The sequence below is a fragment of the Ambystoma mexicanum genome, chromosome 12 (genome assembly GCF_040938575.1).
Source record: "Ambystoma mexicanum isolate Mex_15411 chromosome 12, UKY_AmexF1_1, whole genome shotgun sequence".
Classification (NCBI taxonomy): Eukaryota; Metazoa; Chordata; class Amphibia; order Caudata; family Ambystomatidae; genus Ambystoma; species Ambystoma mexicanum.
In genome coordinates this window covers 662161968-662180631 of record NC_090936.1, presented here as the reverse complement: position 1 = coordinate 662180631, position 18664 = coordinate 662161968, and the positions used below count along the sequence as shown (strand labels likewise).

Genomic DNA, 18664 nt, shown 5'->3' with positions numbered 1-18664 from the left:
TACTTAACACTGCCAGATTGTGCCAAGATACAGCCGTTTCACTCACTTTCGCTGTCTCGTCGCAATCTCAATTTCTTAATTCTCTTCCCAGAAAAGGGGACTTTTCGGTCTACGATTGGAGTACGCCCCATTTATCTACGGTACATTGGGACTAAGACGCGGCTCATCAACTTACGGAGCAAGAAACGCCAGTCCGTTTTAAAGATTGAATAAAAAAGGCGAACAGTTCAAATTGAAATGTATTACATGTATTTATTTCCATGCTAAATGATTGCAGATATCCTGAAAATATGACTGGATTTTACTAAATGGGACGAGTGGCCCGTCCATGGATGACTGTGAATCTGGGCAGCCGGGCGTTCAAAGTACATCACGTATGGTCCGGCTCACGCCGGCGTGATAGACATTTCGCCAGTACACAGCCTCCAAGCGTCCTGAAGGAATCGCTCTGAAATGGTTGTATCACGTGATGACATATTAGAGAACGGTGTATGTTTTGCAAATAACCATACACCGCATCATTGACATCATTTACTGTGTCTGGGACTCGTAAATCCGTGTTTGGGAATTTGGATCCTGCAAAGAGATCAGATAATAGCGGCTGAGCTTGCAGGCTAGGCCCCATTGAGCAATGTGGGAGTTTGCGCACTGATGGCTGGATCCTCAGTAACCTGAGGTGTGTTAGCAACAATCTGTTTCAGGAACCCCCCCAAAATCAAAATCCAAAGCGCATCCCAAAAGTAGCTGTTTTATGAATTGTATGAAGATACCAAGCATATGTGTGTTTTAAGTGTTGCATGCACTTTAGCCATTTAATCAAAACAAACTATTTTTAAAAATGCTTAAAAATTGACCTCATTACGAGTGACCCGGTCCGGAAATAAAGGTGCTGGTAAAAACATTAAGGGCACCTTTTCCGGACCGTTTCAATCCGAGACTGCCGGTAGGTGCACTGAATCCCGAGACTGCCGGTAGGGGTAGGTGCACTGAATTCACCGAAGCACCGGCACCCTTAACAACGGTGCCAGTGTTTCAGTGTTCCCATTTCAGAGTCCTATTGGTCCCCACGAGAATGGGAACTTACCGTACCGCTGCATATTGTGAGATCCCAGTAACACCGGGTTGTCAGGTGGTGGAAACGGTAATGCGAGGTTGCCGGGAACCTCGTAATGAGGCCCATCAAGAACAGAGAGATAACCTACAATAAGGTGGCTCATTTAGTTTACCGGCAGCTCACATTCTTATGAAAGCCATATCTTCCCAGATGCACCAGGTACAAACTCATAAACAATTTACTGACGCCGACACAGGATGGGCCAAAGAATTGAAAGAGAATAGCTGTATGGTTAAAGCACGTCGATCTCTCGCAAAATAAAATGTTTACAAAAATGTACTGCAGTTCCCCAGAAGCAATGTTACATTTGTTTTCTCCTTCTTAAATGCACCAACCCTGAGAGGGACTGCGAGAGACTAGCACAAAATACGGAATGGAATGCAAACAAAAGAATGGGTGGCAACAATGGCTAAAAGAGTCTCCCCGGGAAAGCGGAAAGGAAAAAAACAAGGGGTAGAGATTATGGCGAGGCATATCCAAGTCTTAAAGTTCTAAGTGGCACACACAGCAACGGCCGCCAACGCAAAATTGAAAATCTTGAGAATCATAAAAACAATGTTTTCATGCACATTCTAGTTTTGAAAATGGTGACTCTCTCATAGAGCCTCTACACCTCCTACAGGAAGTGACTTGCTGAAATACCTGTAGAATCCCAACCAGGAAGCTAAGGGTTCCAGACACCACCACTCTGTAGGCATCTCTGGACACTGTGTCGATGATGGTTTTGTTCAGCCCGGTGCCATTGCTCATCAATGTAAACTTGTCATCGGGGGCCATGCTCAGCACAACCGACCCCACCATCAGACTGACCACGGGGAAAGGGCCTAAAAACGCAAGGAGCACAGTCAGGAAGGAATGGGGAGAAAAATTAAGGATTTGTAAGAGGAAACAGAACAGGTTGGATACAATGTATTTGGTCGCTGAGACACATCTAGACACCTGACCACATTTCCATAGTACACCGCGTGAGTTGGGGGAATGTTTCCTTACTCACTATGCTTTCTCTTGACTATATTAAAGTGCCATCTTTGGTGGTAAGAACAAACATAACACCCTTGACGCCATTTCCAGACTGAAGCCAAAGTACTTGGTCTCCTGGATTGGCTTTCCACCCCTTGAAAGAGCCACAGTTGGTGAACACTTTGCATGGACTATCTCACAGAGAGCCAACACTGTCTCTTATGTTATATTATGCATATGACCAGCAGGTGTAGGGGAAGTGGCGCCCAAATGGGGGGTGGGGTTCCCATAGGCTCAATGGAGTCAAGTAAGATTGTACTCCACTGTGGAACTTCAGTAAATTATGGGATATGTAGAAAGTGGCACATTTATCATCCCATACAAATAACCCTTTTGGGAAGTGTTGTAGTCCTATAGACGAAAGTTGAAGGGTGCTGTTATCATCATGTGTTATCAACTTAACATTACAGCAAGCTAAATATGTTTTTTGAACGTAGATGACATTTTATTTTTACCACAGTCAAATGCAGCCTACATGTCATTATGTTCATGCATTGTGTATCAACTCACCATTAACTTGTGTAATTATGCAATCCTATCCAGGGTACTATGGATGGAGTGTTTACTTTGGAAATGTGCCCATCCCAATCCACTGAAGTTGTGCGTTTCGCCATCTCAGAGAAGCCATGAGGTTGCCCCACTTCGTGGAATCAACACGCAAGGACACACCAACACAAAAGGCCACAACACACGTCTTCATATTTACCAGCAGAAAGGTGTTTTGAAGTTCCCAAGATGAAATACGTCAGGATTGGAAAGAAGGATGAATATAAGCCAAATCCAACGGGGACTGAAGCCAGCAAGGCGAAGGCCAGGCCTGCAAACACATGCCAGAAAAGTGTACCGTTATCTCTACTCCTCATATCAGTCGTATCATCACCCATATCACACTGCCCCTGGACGGGTTCAAGCACATGATGGAAGCATTTCTACTTAACGAGATATGGCATATATCAAGAGAGTACAATGAGGAGAATTCTCAAAAGCACATGGTGTAAAATAGCAACTGTTTTGCACGGCATGACTCTGGAAACACAAGTATCCGGGGGTTCTATTAATGGGAAACCAGTTAGTTCATAAAGCATTCGATCATGCAGCAACCAAGAAAACCCCATAGCAGAGTTACCTCGGTCTTTCTATTCAAATGTTTCATTACAGATTCTTTGCAAAATGTTAATAGTGGCTCAATAGTGACTCTTGCCACTGTGGTATTTTCCTGCTGTGAGGTGTCCCATTGTGAGATTTTCCCATTGTGAGATTCTGCAACTGTGGGATTGTGCAACAAAGAAATGTTGCCACAATTAACTCTTGCCACTGTGAGTTTTACCACTGCAAGACATGGCCCTCATTATATGATGGCGGTGCTGGCAAACGGCAATACCATTACCGGCTCCGGCTCTGCCGGAATTACCAGTAGGTTACAGGTGCTGGCAAGGGTAGGTAAATCCCCACCGGTTTGCCAGTGCGGTGCCTGACTTACCTCCAGCTCTTGGCTGGAGGTAAATCAGGCTCCCCACCGGCGAATTTGTAGTTTGCAGGTCCGGAAATGTGCCAGAAAACGGAATTACCGACACGTTCATTCTGGACCGGCAAACTAGTAATGAGTCCCATTTCCATTGAAAGATTTTAACCACACTGAGATTGTGACAGTGAGGTTTCGCAAATGTGAGATTTTCCCATTGTGAGATTTTGCCATAGTGCGATTCTGCAACTGTGAGATTCTGTGACAAAGACACTTTGCCACCAAGAACTGTTGTCACTGTGCGATTTACCACTGCAAGTCCTTGCCACTGAACGATTTTAACCACATTGATATTTTGCAACTGTGAGATGTTGCCATTGTGAGGTTTTACCACTGTGAGATCTTGCTGCCGTGAGATCTTGCGGTTGAGCGATTCGGCAATAGTGATGTTTTCCCATTGTGAGATGTTGCCATTGGGAGCTTATGGCCGTTGTGAGATTCTGCAACTGTGAGATTTTGTGACAAAGAAATGTTGCCACCAAGAAATGTTGCCATTGCGTCACTATGCTTTCTCTCACTTTTCCTCCTTGGTCTCCTTCTATGTCCCTTCCCGTTCTCTTCATTCCCAATCTTGGTTTCTTCTCTCAACACCTAAACCTCCCTGCAAAGCCTCGTGTTTTCGTTCTTTCTCCCTTCTTGTCCCTAAGTTCTGGAATGACTTACTAGGCTCTGTCCGCTATTACTCTTTGCTTTCCTTTTTTCGTTCTTCTCTCAAACCCATCTACTGAGTTCTCAATAATTGCTGCTGTTTCCTTGCTCATTATATTCTACCGTAAGGGTATGTGCACAGGCTCCCACCTTCCCTTGCATACGTATGTAGCAGCATTGCCTTATGGTTGCACATTGCCCTGTTCATTGGGCCCATCTATGCTGAGGGACACGTGCATGGGATGGTGATTTGGACAGTGCATTATCATCGGAGCGGGGACATTCCTGCTCCCCAGCTTCACCATGGCTGCGGACTGCGACCTCGGCACTCCCAACACCCTCCATCCCATCCATATGGAGGATGCTGCTGCTTTCTCCTCCCAGGGGGTAAGAACAAGGGGCTCCACTGTGCCGCCTCCTCTGGCAAATGCCTCACACTGGTGTTTTTACATGAGGCTGAAGCCCTGGCCTTGAGGTCATTCCAGTGCTTGTGGCAGTCCTTGATGTCTTGTGGCGCTGCAACCTTGTCACAAATGCTGGCCCAGAAAGCAGCCTTCCTCTGCTCTGCTCAGATGACTTACTGTACCTTGACACGTACAGCTGATCAGCATGAGCCACAACCACATCTGCGAGGACCTGCAGCTTAGCCTCACCAAGCTTCTGCTTTCGCATTCTCATGTCTGGCACCTTCCCTTTGGCTTCCTCCTGTGACATCCTCTCAGGTACTCCTGTGTCCAGATGGCAACAGGAAATAGGGATTCAGAGTGGATTGCATTTTGAAAGATAGCCACTGCTGGGCTTCCGGCATTAATTCTGCTGGCTGTAATTCTGCGGGCACAAGTTCTGCAGGCAGAATTAGCACCAAAATGCCTGGCTGCAATCGTAATCCCACCTAAAATCGCCAGAATTACTGTCCAAAGTTGCTCTTCAGCAGTAATTCTGTTGGATGGAATTACTGTTACCGCCGATGGTCTGTGTGTGCTCCCGTCGCCTTCTAATATGGTGGAAATTCTACTAGACTGCACAGCAGTGAAATAAATTCTGCCATGTTCACCACCCAACTCGTAATAAGCTCCAGAGTGTGGTCTACCACCTGAAAGAGAACCGTTGGGAAATCAGTAGCCCACTGAGGTTTCACCCAATCACAAAACACACTCATGCTAGGCACACAACTATTCTGACTCATTTGGTGAAGAAGCATAGCTCAGGGGCAACGTGTTTGTCTGAGAAGCAAGACAACGCAGTGCAACACAGGTCCGAATCCCAATCCTGTGCTTAGAAACCACTCACTGGTATTAAGCACGTTATAAAAGAGCGATTATTATTATAATTCTAATAATATGCTCAAGGACAATCCCAAGGAACAGCACAAGAATTGCAGCAAATGGGGGGCGTGGATGTTAAGAGTCGCTGTGCAGAGTTGCAGAATAGAGAATGACTTTGCAGCAAGTAGATGGAGAGGTAAGAAACATTGAGGAAGTGGAGAGGAGAGGGAAGGAGGTTTATAGGAGGTAAAGGGAGAGAGAGAAGACTGGAGAAGATAGCAAGGAGGGGCAAGAGAGTGGAGGAGGTGGAATGGAGAAGCAGAGAAAAAAGAAAGGGGAGGGATAAGAATAGAGAGCAAAAGGAGAGAGGTGAGAATGGAGGTGAAGAGAACATATGAGAGGCTGAATTGAGGGTAGTGGAGATGCGATAAGAGAAAGGGAAGCAGAGGAAGTGCGGAAATATGGAGAAGAAGAACCAAATATAGGGGCTGTGGAGAAAGACAGGCCAAATAAAAAGGGCATTGGAGGCGGCCATAACAAGTGCCAGAGTCCTATTAAAACTTGTTACCATAATACTCTTCAAGATAGCTTGTATCATATACAAGGCAACAGCCAGCCCAGATGCATGCCTATATCGGCACACAACTCACTGGTTGAGGTACCACGTGCACGTCCAGAAGTCAGACCATTGCAAGGCTTCAGACAAAACTGATACACAAAGAATAAACAATGAAACAAACATTTTTCTGCTACACACAAGCATACTTTACTATTGTCTGGGTCACAATCAGGATCACCACAATGCTCTTACAGTTTAAGAAGGAGATCAAGACTCTGCTCTTCAGGGAGTACTTAGGAAACACGTAGGTCTTTCAGCTCTTCCTCACCAAAGATAAACAAGGCTATCAGCCAGGACGTCCCAGATCCTCGCCATAACGAGTGCCCTCTGGAGACATCTTAAACTTTTGTTGTAACCCTCAACCAGCATTGTGAGGGCATCATTGCTCTCAAACTAGGTTTATGCTATATAAACCCAAATACTAATAAAACTCTGGGTTTGGTGAAGGAGGAATTCGGGGGCTAGTGTCAGCCCAAAAGGCAGGCAAGCCTGTGAAACTGTGGGGTCTTACAGCTTTGTAAGAGTCAGACACTTGACCAAGTGCAGCAGGGGCGGTGGTGGAAGGTACATTACAGATCTGAGAGAACCAGAGCAACTTCCCATCAGCTCCAGTACTAGCCAAGAAAGGCTTCAATAGAATCTAAGAGAGAAGTGCAGGACATTATAAATTCTAGACTGTTGTGGTGGCCCATCACGTGGTCACCAGGCAAGACACAAAGACACAGACACATGTTGCCGCTTCCTGGGGCTCTGCTGCACTGATCTGTGCGTGCCAGCAGAGCACCTTTTATTGCAGAGGCGTCATGACGAGGTCATGACGCTCTCTGCCAAAAGAACTAGACCAACACACAACGTCCCTCCTTTATTATAACCAAACAAAATTCACCCCACTGCAAACGGAACCTTCTACAGGGTTACATGGGGTGCATTCTAGTCCGCGCACCCACAGTGCCCAGGCATCATCACAGCACACATGGGGTGCATTCCAGTCCAAGAACCACCTAATAGCTACTAAAACTTAAACATTTAACACTGCCAACAAATGGGTGTGTTCCAGTCCGCACCCCACTGGGCCTGATGGCAGGCTCTTTGAGTTCAGAAGATCCCGGGATCAAACTGGCCGCTGGCGCTGCTGCAGGACAAAAAGAATATATTTTCTTCATATTCCTCCTCTCCCATATCATACGGTATTTCTCAGGGACCCTCTGCCACCTGGACCACTGCCACTTTGGGAGTCTTTCTCCCCTTCAACTCGTTCCCCCCAGATGTCCCTGCCATGCTGGCTGGAGCTGGGGCGAGGCACACCCGTGCAAAGTGATCGCCTTTCCCGCACCTTCCACAGATGTGTCCTATCGCCGGGCAGTCCTGCAGGTGTGGAAGGTCCCACCCGTACTGATGACATATTGTGGCATTGGGGTCTCTCCTCGTCCAGGCTCCCCTCCTCATCAATCTTCCTCCTGGCCACTTGCCAACAGCTGCCACCTCCTCGATCTTTGCTCGCTGCATGGGTGCCTCCAATTTGAGGTGGTGTTTGGAGGAGTCCATCACCGGGGCCCACACCTCTGCCAGTTCCTGGGCCCGGCCGAGGTCCAGTATTCGATCAAGGGTAAGCGTTGAGTCCCTCAGGACTTGTTTGCATAGCTTCGAGGAGCTGCATCCGTAAATTATCTGTGCTCGGATCTCATCCCCCTCGAAGTTTCCTAGGTCGCAGGACAGTGCAATGCCACGCAGCTTCCCATGGAACGCATCAAGGCTCCCCCCTTCCTCCTGTTTTGCACACCTCATCCGGAATCGTTCGTAGTCCCTGTTGACCATGGGATGAAAATACTCATTCAGGGCTACAATGGCTGCACCATATGACTGATCTGGGCCTTAATGTCTTAAATAGCCTCTGAACGGCCAGTCCGGCGGATTACAGGAGTGTTGGGCGTTTCGCTGCATCCTTGATCTCCATCGCCTCGAAGTACAGCTCTAGGTTTTCTACCCAGGCCGTCCACCGGGGCCCCAAACTGGCAGGCGAACCCATTGTGTCAAAGTGGGGCAGTGGCGCAAGCTGCCCTCGACAAATGCCCTCATTGTCATCCTCCGCCATGACGAGCACTGGGCCGGATGCTTACTGTGGCTGCTGCTGGTGGATGACGTGGACTTGTTTAGTGACAGCGCCGCCGGCGCCCTGACTCCTTGTGGGGAGGCCTTTCGTCTGTTTGCCCGTGCCCTGTGGGTGGCCAGTACCTCCTGGGGTATTAATGATGGCAGGGGTATCCAGATGGGGCAGCCTGTCAGGGCCTACAGTGGGCCAAACCCACACGTTCCTGCTGCTATAGGCCCTTCCTCTTGGCACTCCCTGTTATTTGGCCTAAAAATGTCCCCGCATGTCCCTCCCAGCGGGCGCACGAGCACTCCAAATGAAGCCGCTACCCCTGGGGCTGCAGGTCGACACAGGCACCAAGATGTATTATTTGGGATCTCCTTGTGCCACTGCGGTTTTTCTGTTGCTCACTCACCAGTTGTTCAGGAGCTCTGAATCCTGTGCCTGTGAGGAGCTAGCTGCCTAACCTTTCTTTCTCAAGTCGCCACTGTCTGGCAGGCCTCGCCCCCCTTCTTTGTGCCATGTGGATGGGGTAGCTGCAGGGCGTCACTACCCCGGGGGCCACACCCCTGGTACCGTTTCTCCAGGCCGCACCCCGGGCCAGGACACAGTGCAAATATATTATTATTGAAAATGTTCACTGGGCAGCCCAGGTCTTGCCAGGGACGTCTGCTGTCGTGTGTGTGGCACTCCCTGCCGCTCCCTGGCGTGCGGGAGCACAGTGGAAAGTAGGCCCCTCTGCTGCGGGTCTCTTCCTGGGGCCTTCGTTAATGATGGGGGCACGTGAGGACTACACAGCTCACCCGCTGCAAGCTTACCTAAGCTCCGTCCCCTTTTGGCGTTGGGCTGCCGCTGGGCCACACCCCTTTTCTTTTTTCGGCGGTTGCTGGGGCCACGCCCCTCTTTCAGGGAATGCCAGCAGGCAGGGGCGACTTCCTCATCGACAATATGGTGGCCCACCTCCGGTCACCAGGGTGGGCCACAGATGTCGTTGGGATCACCCGACATGGCAGGATTGCTGGGGGCAACCAGCGGATCAAATGTATGGGGGCACCCTACGAAGCGCCCGGGTCACGGGGGCAGTCTTCACAATGTGGGGATCACCCCCAAGTTACCAGCAGTCACGGCTCCGAGGGCACACAGGCCGCGCTGCAAACCAGGCCACGATCACGTGGTCAACAGGGGCTCTGCTGCACTGATATGTGCGTGCCAGCAGAGCCCCTTTTATTGCAGAGGCGTCATGACGAGGTCATGACGCTCTCTGCCAAAAGAACTAGACCAACACACAACTGTGAGTGAGGATTTATCACAGCATAATGTGGTTTAGACGTATAGGCGAGGGAAGGCTTTAGGACAGGGTCATAAGAAAGTTAGAAGAAATCTCAGATGTTGATGTGCCTCTATTGTAACCTATATTGGGGTAACACAAATACACCTAACGTGAGCTTTGAATTGCTCTCATGCCCCCTGTTGATTTCCTAGCCTTGACATACTTTATCAGAAGTGAAATCAACGTGGCCTGATTCAGGGGTCCCAAATTGCCCACCACTTCTACCTTTAAAGTTTGCTAATTTTTCTAAAAGAGCCAAACATCTACACCAAGCCACAATGGCGGCTGACACGGTTTAGTTATACGTGCTGTTAGAGCTGGCAGTCACTGTCAGGGACAGGACCCTTGTATCCACCGACAAAGTTCAGGTTGCCCTCGAAACATGGCATTGAAATAGAAGCTGGGGTAATAGACCCTTAGTGGTCGGAAATGTTCAACTGATATTGACCTCTATCTTTCCCCAAACCTTGCTATCAAATAATGATGCATTCGTTCAAAATGCTTTTGACCAAGTCATTCTGATGAAAGAAGGGGCCAGGAAACAAGGACCTTTTTTTGCTGAGAGAAAGGCAATATTGTACTCTTAATACCTTCCCCTTTTCAACAGGCCCTATTGGATCTGGCAGACTCCCACCCGACGCCAGACAGCCAGTGTCACAGACCAAGAGCACACAAAACCCTCGAAGACAGTTCAAGGGTTTTTATTAGAAGAGTCGTAAAGGGGCTTGCTAAGGGCCTTCCAAAGGGCGAGGTGTCTAGTAGCTATTGTCACAGATGGCCTTAGGAAAACCCAGACTTCAGATGATGTATCAAGAGTTTTTATTTGGCAGAACTCAAATGATGTAGAAGCTTGATGCAATGTGAATGTATGGCAAGCTAAGGGCTGTCCCGCTCTTATCTCCCGTAGGCAGTCCCACCCCCCACATCCCTCCAGCCCAAGATTCCCTAGTCCCCTGTTTGGCAATTAGAGATTAGTAGAAAATACTATAGACAATTCTGACTAGAGTAATGGCCTAAAGACTTTAGCCTTTTCTATCTTACTCCCTCCAAGATTCTTCTAAGGGGAAAACCTAATTTAACAGTTTCTTAAGATACTTGGTTCTCAATATGATCTGGTTCCTTTTCAAATGCCCAGTTACCTGCACTCTGAATGTCCATGTCCTTATGTAATTCTCCATGATGCTCCTTCCCTTGCACTTCAAATCTCTTATCTGTTACACTCACTCTTTCTCCTTCCCTCTCCTCTATGCTCCCTTCTTTTGATCCTTTGATCACTTACACAAATTCGTCCCTTCTCTCTCTCTCTCTCTCTCCCTCTCTCTTTCTCTCGTTCTCTCTCTCTTTCTCTCTTTCTCTCTCTCATATAGTATGGCCCGTTCACTCCTTAGGCAAGGCGCCCTAAACCCAAGGATGGTCTTTAGAGATCAGTAAACCCTACTGTCTAAGATTCTAAGATTCTCCCTGTCTTGTATTGACAACCGAATGGCAAACCCCCTTTGAAACTATCTACATCTGGGAACACTCTAGGTGGTCCCTAAACTTGGTCCCCATTACAGTTTAAAGTAAAGATAGGTGCTTGCCCCATCTTGATACTTTATATCCATGCCCTTATTTGCATTTTTTTAAAGCGCTCACACAGCATGCGGGCATCAAGGCACTGTTACAGGAATTGTTTATTTTAGTTGCATAGTTGTTTGTCTTACTTGCGTATTTATAACTTGCTTAAATACCCAGAGGTTTCTAAGCGTGGGCCCGGAGATCGAACCTGTGTTGCTTTGTGTCATCTTGCTTCCAAGGCGAGTATGTTGCCACTGAGCTATCCTCCCTTGCACTCCTCTCCCTGATGTTCTATCCTTCCTTTCCTTCCTTCTACTCTCTTCCTTGTTTTCTACTCTCCTTTGTTTCCCCCTCTCAACCGGTCTTCCCCGCTTCCCTTCTGATGTTCTCTCTCTCTCTCTACTCCTCACCTCTCCTGCTACTTTCCCCTCTCTGCAAAAAAATACTATTCTCATTCCTCTACACTACTACACTCCCTCTCGGCAATAATATGATCCCCTCTCCACACTACTACCTCACTCCCCTGTCCATGCTACTACTGTACAACCCACTTCACTTCTACTAACATCCCTGTCCACACTACTACTAGACTCCCCTCCTCTTCACACTACTACTCTCTACTATACTAACTTCCACCCACACCTTCTACCACCGTCACTCTCAATCGACTCTCTCAGTACCTTTTTCATTCTCTTCCTACTCGCACACCCCACTAACGCACCTTGCAGACACATTCAAATCCAAGCACCATTTTCTCCCACCACTAATACCTCACCTTGCACAGTCGCTCAAAAATGCACCACCCTTACTCCACTTGGTCTAAAGTCCTCCTTCTCCTCCCTTGAGCTCATCTGAACAGCTCACACCTGTGCATATTGGAACTGTTTTTCTAGATCTTTTATTTTGTTTCACAATTTGAATCAGTACAGAGCAGAACTCTTCTGAAGACTTTAGCCTTGATGTGGAACTACTACTGCGTCACTGAATGAGCGTGTCCTTTACTGAAGCTTGTTATTTGTGCTGGAACTACAGTCCCTAGCGCCACATGCATATTCTTATTTATGTTGCACGCGCATTAGCGCTGCAGCGTTCAATCCGGTTTGCATTGTTTCGCGTCTGGTTCGCGCGGATGTCAGACTGGACAGGTCATCTTTGTTCTTGACCATGATACTGTGTTTCTTGTGTTGCTAACACTTTCGGGATTCGTTGCTAGCATTCTTTGTCTCCCTGTGGTGATGGCTACTGATTTGTTTCTTTGGCATCTTCTGAAGCTCATGATCTCTTTATTCTGCCTTTTAGCGACCCCCCCTGGCTTAGTATCCCCTTTTTTCCAACCACCCCTGTACCGTCATTGATAACTTCTACAAATAATGCATCTAGCAATGCAGACAGTTGTATCCATCTCTGTTCTAATGTTGTCGCTTGCAGCTCTATTCTGGCGCATGATAAACTTCCTGTCGTAACAAGCAAGCTCATTTTGAATATCAACCCTGTAGGGCAGCATTTGTTAGTGAGGCATAGCCAAGGCGTTTGTTGTGATGTGCCTCCCTTGAAAGTGTCACTGCTAAATACACGTTCTCTGGTTCGACATGCAGTTGACTATCTATCTCGTAGACTCAGGAGTTGACATCAGGGGTGTTGCTAGGTCTGGAAAAGACCCGGAGCTACGCTAATGTCGGAACTGTCGGGACTGGGGGCTAGCTAGCCTTTTGGTTGTAGCTCCTGAGATTCTATCCGGGGCTACAACCAAAAGACCAGGGGCTATAGCCCCCTTAGCCCCCCACTAGCAACGCCTCTGGTTGACATCATGGCTATCACTGAAACCTGGCTGCATAATGCGGCTCGCCATTCAGTCACACTCGCCACCCCTGAAGGTTATAAAATGATTAGAGCAGATCGGTCTTCCTCCAGAGGGGGTGGGGTGTTTCATATCTATAGGGAGACTCTAAAAATGCACTCTACTAATATTCTGCCTTTAGATAACTGTGACCACAATATCTCCACTTGCTTCTTAATTCCGTATAGGCCTCCCACTATAACCCCTTATTTTGAAGAATACCTACTTGCTTTACTGAATGATTTTTTAAAAAACAACTTTGCATTCGGTTCTGCTTGGTGATTTTAACTTGTGGGCCTTTAATGATGAGGACCCAGAAGCAGCCTCACTTCTTCTTGACCTAGAAGCACGAGGCCTCACTCAGCATGTCACGTCTCCGACACATAGAGAGGGTAATATCATTGACGGGTTTTAATTTATAATAGTAACATCTCACCAGTTCCGTCCTCCCCTTTCCCCTGGTCTGATCATTACATAGTTTATTTTGATCTATTGCTTCCTGCTATGACGCAACTGGTTGATTCTAATTCTAGGTTAGCAAAAAGGATGAGGAACTCTAAAAAAGTTACCCACGAGGCCATTGCTGCTCTGATTACACCTAACCTTCCTAAACTGGCATCTACCCTCAATGTCAGTGAACTTGCTGCTCAATATCAGCAGGTCCTCTCAGCAGCTATTGACACTCTGTATCAAAGCGAGTGAAAATAATTAAAACGGAAACCAAGAAAAACACTTGGTTTTGCGATGAGTTGAAGAGGGCTACTGATTGCTCCTGGTGTAAACACCCATGTCGTGCTAAAACAATTGCTTATAAGAATGTAGTGCTTGACTACAAGCAAGCCTTTATCTTGGCCAAGCGTAGGATTATAATTCTAAAATTGCCAACTCCAAGGGAACTCTTTCGAATCCTGAGCTCTCGCTTGAAGGGTACAAGTCCCAGACAACAGAAATGGAAATGGAAAAGCCATCTGTGGTGTCAGAATACCCATGGCAAATTTGTCAAAAAAATGTCTAGTCATCAGCGCGGTTCCATGTCTTAAAATCGTGTCAAAAATGGCTGTGTATACAAAATATTGTGGCAAAAATGCTGTGGTTTTGCCGCCACAATCATGTAAAGGATGCAGGGGACACCCTCGCAACCCCTGGACCCATTATACCATTTAAGGCGAGCGGGGGACACCCCCGCAACCCCTGCTCCCCTTAAATGGTATAGTGCGGTACACCTTTACCGGGTCAAACCACAGCATTTTTGATGCGATTTCTTTTATCAGCGACATTTTTGCCACAATTATATTACCTGATACCATCAGCGCTCCATCAGAATCTGTCAACACGCTTTGGACACTATCACTACTTTTCTTAGATGTATCTCATGGCCCTCCTGGACCCTCTTCTAATGTGGATCATGCTCTCTTTTAGTTCAGAGAAGTTAATGACAGTGAGGTTTATAAGATAGTGAAAGATATTAAACCAACCCACTACAGAGGAGACATCTGTCTGGCAAATATTGTCCAGGATTCTTTAGATTCCTTATTCCCTGGATTAATAAGATCGCTAATACCTCTTTTGCTGAGTAGAGCGTGCTGGACTGTATAAAGAAGGCTTGTATCATGCCGTTCCGGAAAAAAGAAACATTTGGATACAGAATTCGGCAGCAACTGCCGGCCTATTACAAATGTCCCCTTCCTATTAAAGACCCTGGACAGGGTTGCTTACCTCCAGTTCCAGGAATTTATCGACAAACAAACTAATTTGGGTCGCTTGACCTCAAATCTAATATTGCAGGCATGGCTGATAATGGCATCGCTGTGCCCCTGATGGATGCTACTTGTCCTTCAGCAGCTGTTGACCTGGTGGACCACTCTTTGCTGGTTAACAGGCTTATTGACGTTGCAAGGTGTGCAGGGAGTGCCGTCACTTGCAATGATTCTTTCTTGGGGGCCCGTTCTGCTAGTGTAGCTGTTGGCAACTATCACTCTAGCCCTGCTCCTTTGATGTGTGCAGTCCCAAAAGGCTCTTGACTATGTTATGTTATGTTATTGTGCATTTGCATAGTGCCTTATATACCATTAGTATGACCTCCAAGTGCTGTGAGTTGAACGCCCTCAGGGACCGTAGTCCAGGTCAGTGGATAGAGTAGGGTCGTAAATAGTGCTTATGTGCACTCAGTATATGTGCAGCCAGTGCAGTTTACATGGTGAGTAGCTGCATTCTAATGCTAGGTGTGGTGCAGTGGTTTTGTGAGGTCAGTAGAATGTGTGCAGCGAGACTGTTGACCACGGAGTTTGCATTCTGGCGGTGGTGGAGCTTGTCTATGAGGTTATGTGTGCAGCTAGGCCGATTCTTTTTTGTGGGTTATAGCTTAGTTCTAAAGACTGTTCAGTGTTCATGGAGGTGTGTAGCTATGTGTGCAGCTAGGCCAAAATTGATCGAGGGGTATAGCTGCATTCTATTTTCTTTTGGTGAAGAGGAGAGAGTGAGCATATCAGTATGTGTGAGTGCCTGCGCGGATTGGTGGGAGAACCCTATTTCAGATTACCTTCCAGTGCCCACTGAGCTGACTGTATCTATTCTCGAGGTTTGGAGCATTGGTTCGCCGGGAGAGATTCTCAGTCTAGCGCAGAGTTTGTTCTGATTAACAGGCTTCAGTTTGTCTTTCCCTGCTTGGCAGTGTCATCAGTGTTGAGTGGCCCTATTCCTAATCTTTATTAGATTAAGCGAATTGCAGGTCTATGTTCGTCCCTGTGTCTCGTTGAGTCTGCCATTGTTTATTAGGAAAATACCTTCTCATTGTACAGTTACATCCAGTTCTGTTCTATCATAGTTGCGAGTCCTAGCTAGATTCGATGACTGGTGTTCAGTGGACCCACAGACCAGCAACAGCCACTATGGTCATCCCTGTGTCTTGTTTGGAATGTAGATTGCTTATTGGATCACACCTTCTCAGTGTGCATTTACTTCTGTTCTATCGAACATACAAGTACATTTTAGGTATCATCAACTCTCTTTAATATTTACACCAAGCCTCTTTTCGATCTGCTGGACAGCTGGGTGTGAATTATACTAATTATGCAGACGACACCCAGAATCGTTTTCAACTCTCAGGTGATTACAACCTTGATTGATGGATGGCCACTAACATTTTAGCCTTGAACGAGAATAAGGCCAAACTACTGGATAAAGGTTCTGGTCCGTGGCAAAAAAAATTGGATCCCCGCTATAATCAATTCATGATCGCTGGTTGTACCATTGATGTAGCTGTGCATGTTAAAAATTGTGGATTATTTTTTAACTCTCAGCTGTCGATGAAGAAACGTACCAGCCATCTGCGGTCATCTTGTGCTTATGTCATCAAGCTTTTGAGACTGATTAGGCCTTACATTTCTGAAGATAATAGATCTCTTCTGGCCTCTGTAATAATCAACTCTATGTTGGATTGCTGCAATAGCTTGCTGGCAGGCACCTCCTCTGCTAATTTTCATAAGCATCAGATTATACAAAATGGTGCAGAGTAGGCTATTCATGGGCTTCGTAGGCAGGATCTTGTGTCCACCACCAGAAGGTCTTTGCACTGGTTACCAGTGGAGCATAGAATGATGCACACATTCCTAACGTTGACCTATAAATGGGCGTGTGGCACTATGTAAATATTAAATGATAATAATAATTCCTGTGCCACTTTTCATCCTCCCGTTGCTCCTCCTTTTGCTCCCTCCCTCACCGGGTTCCCAGGGCCAAATGCTGGCTTCATTTTCCCCAGGGGAGGTGTTACAGGTGAGAAAACACATGAAAAGGGTCTTAAGCTCCACCTCTTTCTCATATGCTCCTCCGGTTCTAGGCAACGACAACCCACTGCAATCACAGTCAATGTCTCCGTTTGCAATACTCTGAGCATTGTAATGGTCGCTCTTTTTTGTGGCTTGGTCGCAGGTGAACAGAATGTCTGTAGCGTGTAAAGCACAGAGATTGCTGTCTTGCGGTGTGGAACATTCAATGGTCTCATTGCAACTAATTGAAATGTCTGTGGCTCTAGCACACAGGGATCTTCTCTCTGTTGTGTAGACTACTCCGCAGCTCTGTTGATGATACACCTCAAGTCTGTCTCCCTGAGAGTGGCCAGAAGAGATACTGTGTTGCAGTTAATGCTCTGCAGTTGACCATCTCTGGCAGGCCTTCTCCAGGTTGGGTTGTTTGCTCTTTCTTACCCTGGAGTGTATTCTGGGGCCTGGAGCCTGTGAGAAACCTGAAGGTGTCTCCCTAGCTATTACCCAGGGCTCTGTCATCCAGGTGGCCAGGACACAGCCATTGCTATTGGATCCAGTTCCTGGGGGTCGACCAGTGAGGGAGGATCAACTGGAGGGGGGTTCTGCGGGAGTGGGGTTGGGACACCGATGGGTGAGAAACGGTATCCCCCTTCCTTTGACACCTTTTTTCCCCATTCTAAACCACTGCCCTCCCCCCTTTTCCAACACGAACACTTTCTCACAACACCAAGACAACGGACTAACAACAGAGCCGTTTACCTGACATTTCCCAATACAAGGGTCAGGCAAAGTCAGGCAATTGATCAGAATCACACACACCTTACGGCCATTTCCCTTCCCTACAGGGATAAAAGGTGGAGCCAGAGAGCACAGTACGAGCACGGCAGACAGCACGATGAGACAGCTATTTGAGCGTGGCAGTTCAAACAAAGGAGAACGGTGGCAGCAATTGAGAGGGTACCGAGGAGAGAAGTGACCTTGCCCTTTTCATCCCAGACCCGTGGAACCTTCATGGTGAGTAGAAAGGGAAACCAATAAGAACCAAGCTGTGTTGAGTGAGAATCACAAAGGGGCCAATGTGAACCAAGTTCAATGAATTGTGTAAAGAACTGTAATAAGTATTGAAGGGGAGACCTGCTGCCGAGGGAAACTAGCACCATGTGGGGGCTAACTCGAGGTACTCTGGTCGAGTCCCATATGAGAGAAAGTACTGTTACCAGAAGGCCATTGGAAAGCCAGCGGAAAAACTCAAAGTGGTCATAGTGAGGGTCAAGCAAAATCCCTGTAAAATCGAAAGACTTTGATCTACAAACTAAGTGAAAGAAAGGGAAGTGAGTTCCGCAGTGAGAAGAAACAAGGGAAGCGAATCCCAAGAGGGGCAAAGTGTAAAGTCCCAAGAAACAGTGTGTTTGGAACTGTTTAAAAAGACAATAAACTATGTGTAATACGAGACGAGAAGTGTCAGCGCCCAGAAGAGGGGGCCCAAGGGTGAAGCCATCACCCTATGTGAACTGTGATAAACGATTGAGAAGCGTCAGCCCCTAGAAGAGGGGGACCCAAGGATGAACCCATCACCCATCGAACATTGGAAACAAACTTTTCATTTGTTAAAGGAACTTTTGTGTGTTATTTGAATCCGTCAGGTCCTCGAAGGCAAGAGACTTTCAAGTGAAACGAGAATTGGCCATCGACAGTCCTGATAGCTGAAAGCTCGAGAAAGTGTCCTGAGAGCTGCCATTAGAACTGTTGTCTTATTCGGGAGAAGCCTGAGACTGTACTGTGCTCCGAGCTCCCATCTTATCCTGTGTCCAAAACGTGTGGAAAGGAGACCCAAGCTGCTGCATCCTGACATACTATTTGAGAACACTTCTTTCTTTTCTTGAGAACTATCCCACACCC

The 18664-nt window shown here is 47.1% G+C and overlaps 1 protein-coding gene across 1 annotated transcript in view; it reads right to left on the bottom strand.

The window, feature by feature from the left end:
• Nucleotides 1-18664, bottom strand: part of SLC26A4 (solute carrier family 26 member 4) — a 184955-nt gene that overhangs the window by 116498 nt on the left and 49793 nt on the right. Inside the window, exons 5-6 of the mRNA XM_069629147.1 lie at nucleotides 2841-2951; nucleotides 1757-1938 (exon numbers count right to left, since the gene is read on the bottom strand). Coding sequence (XP_069485248.1) covers nucleotides 1757-1938; nucleotides 2841-2951 — 293 coding nt within the window. The remainder of the gene's footprint in view (nucleotides 1-1756; nucleotides 1939-2840; nucleotides 2952-18664) is intronic.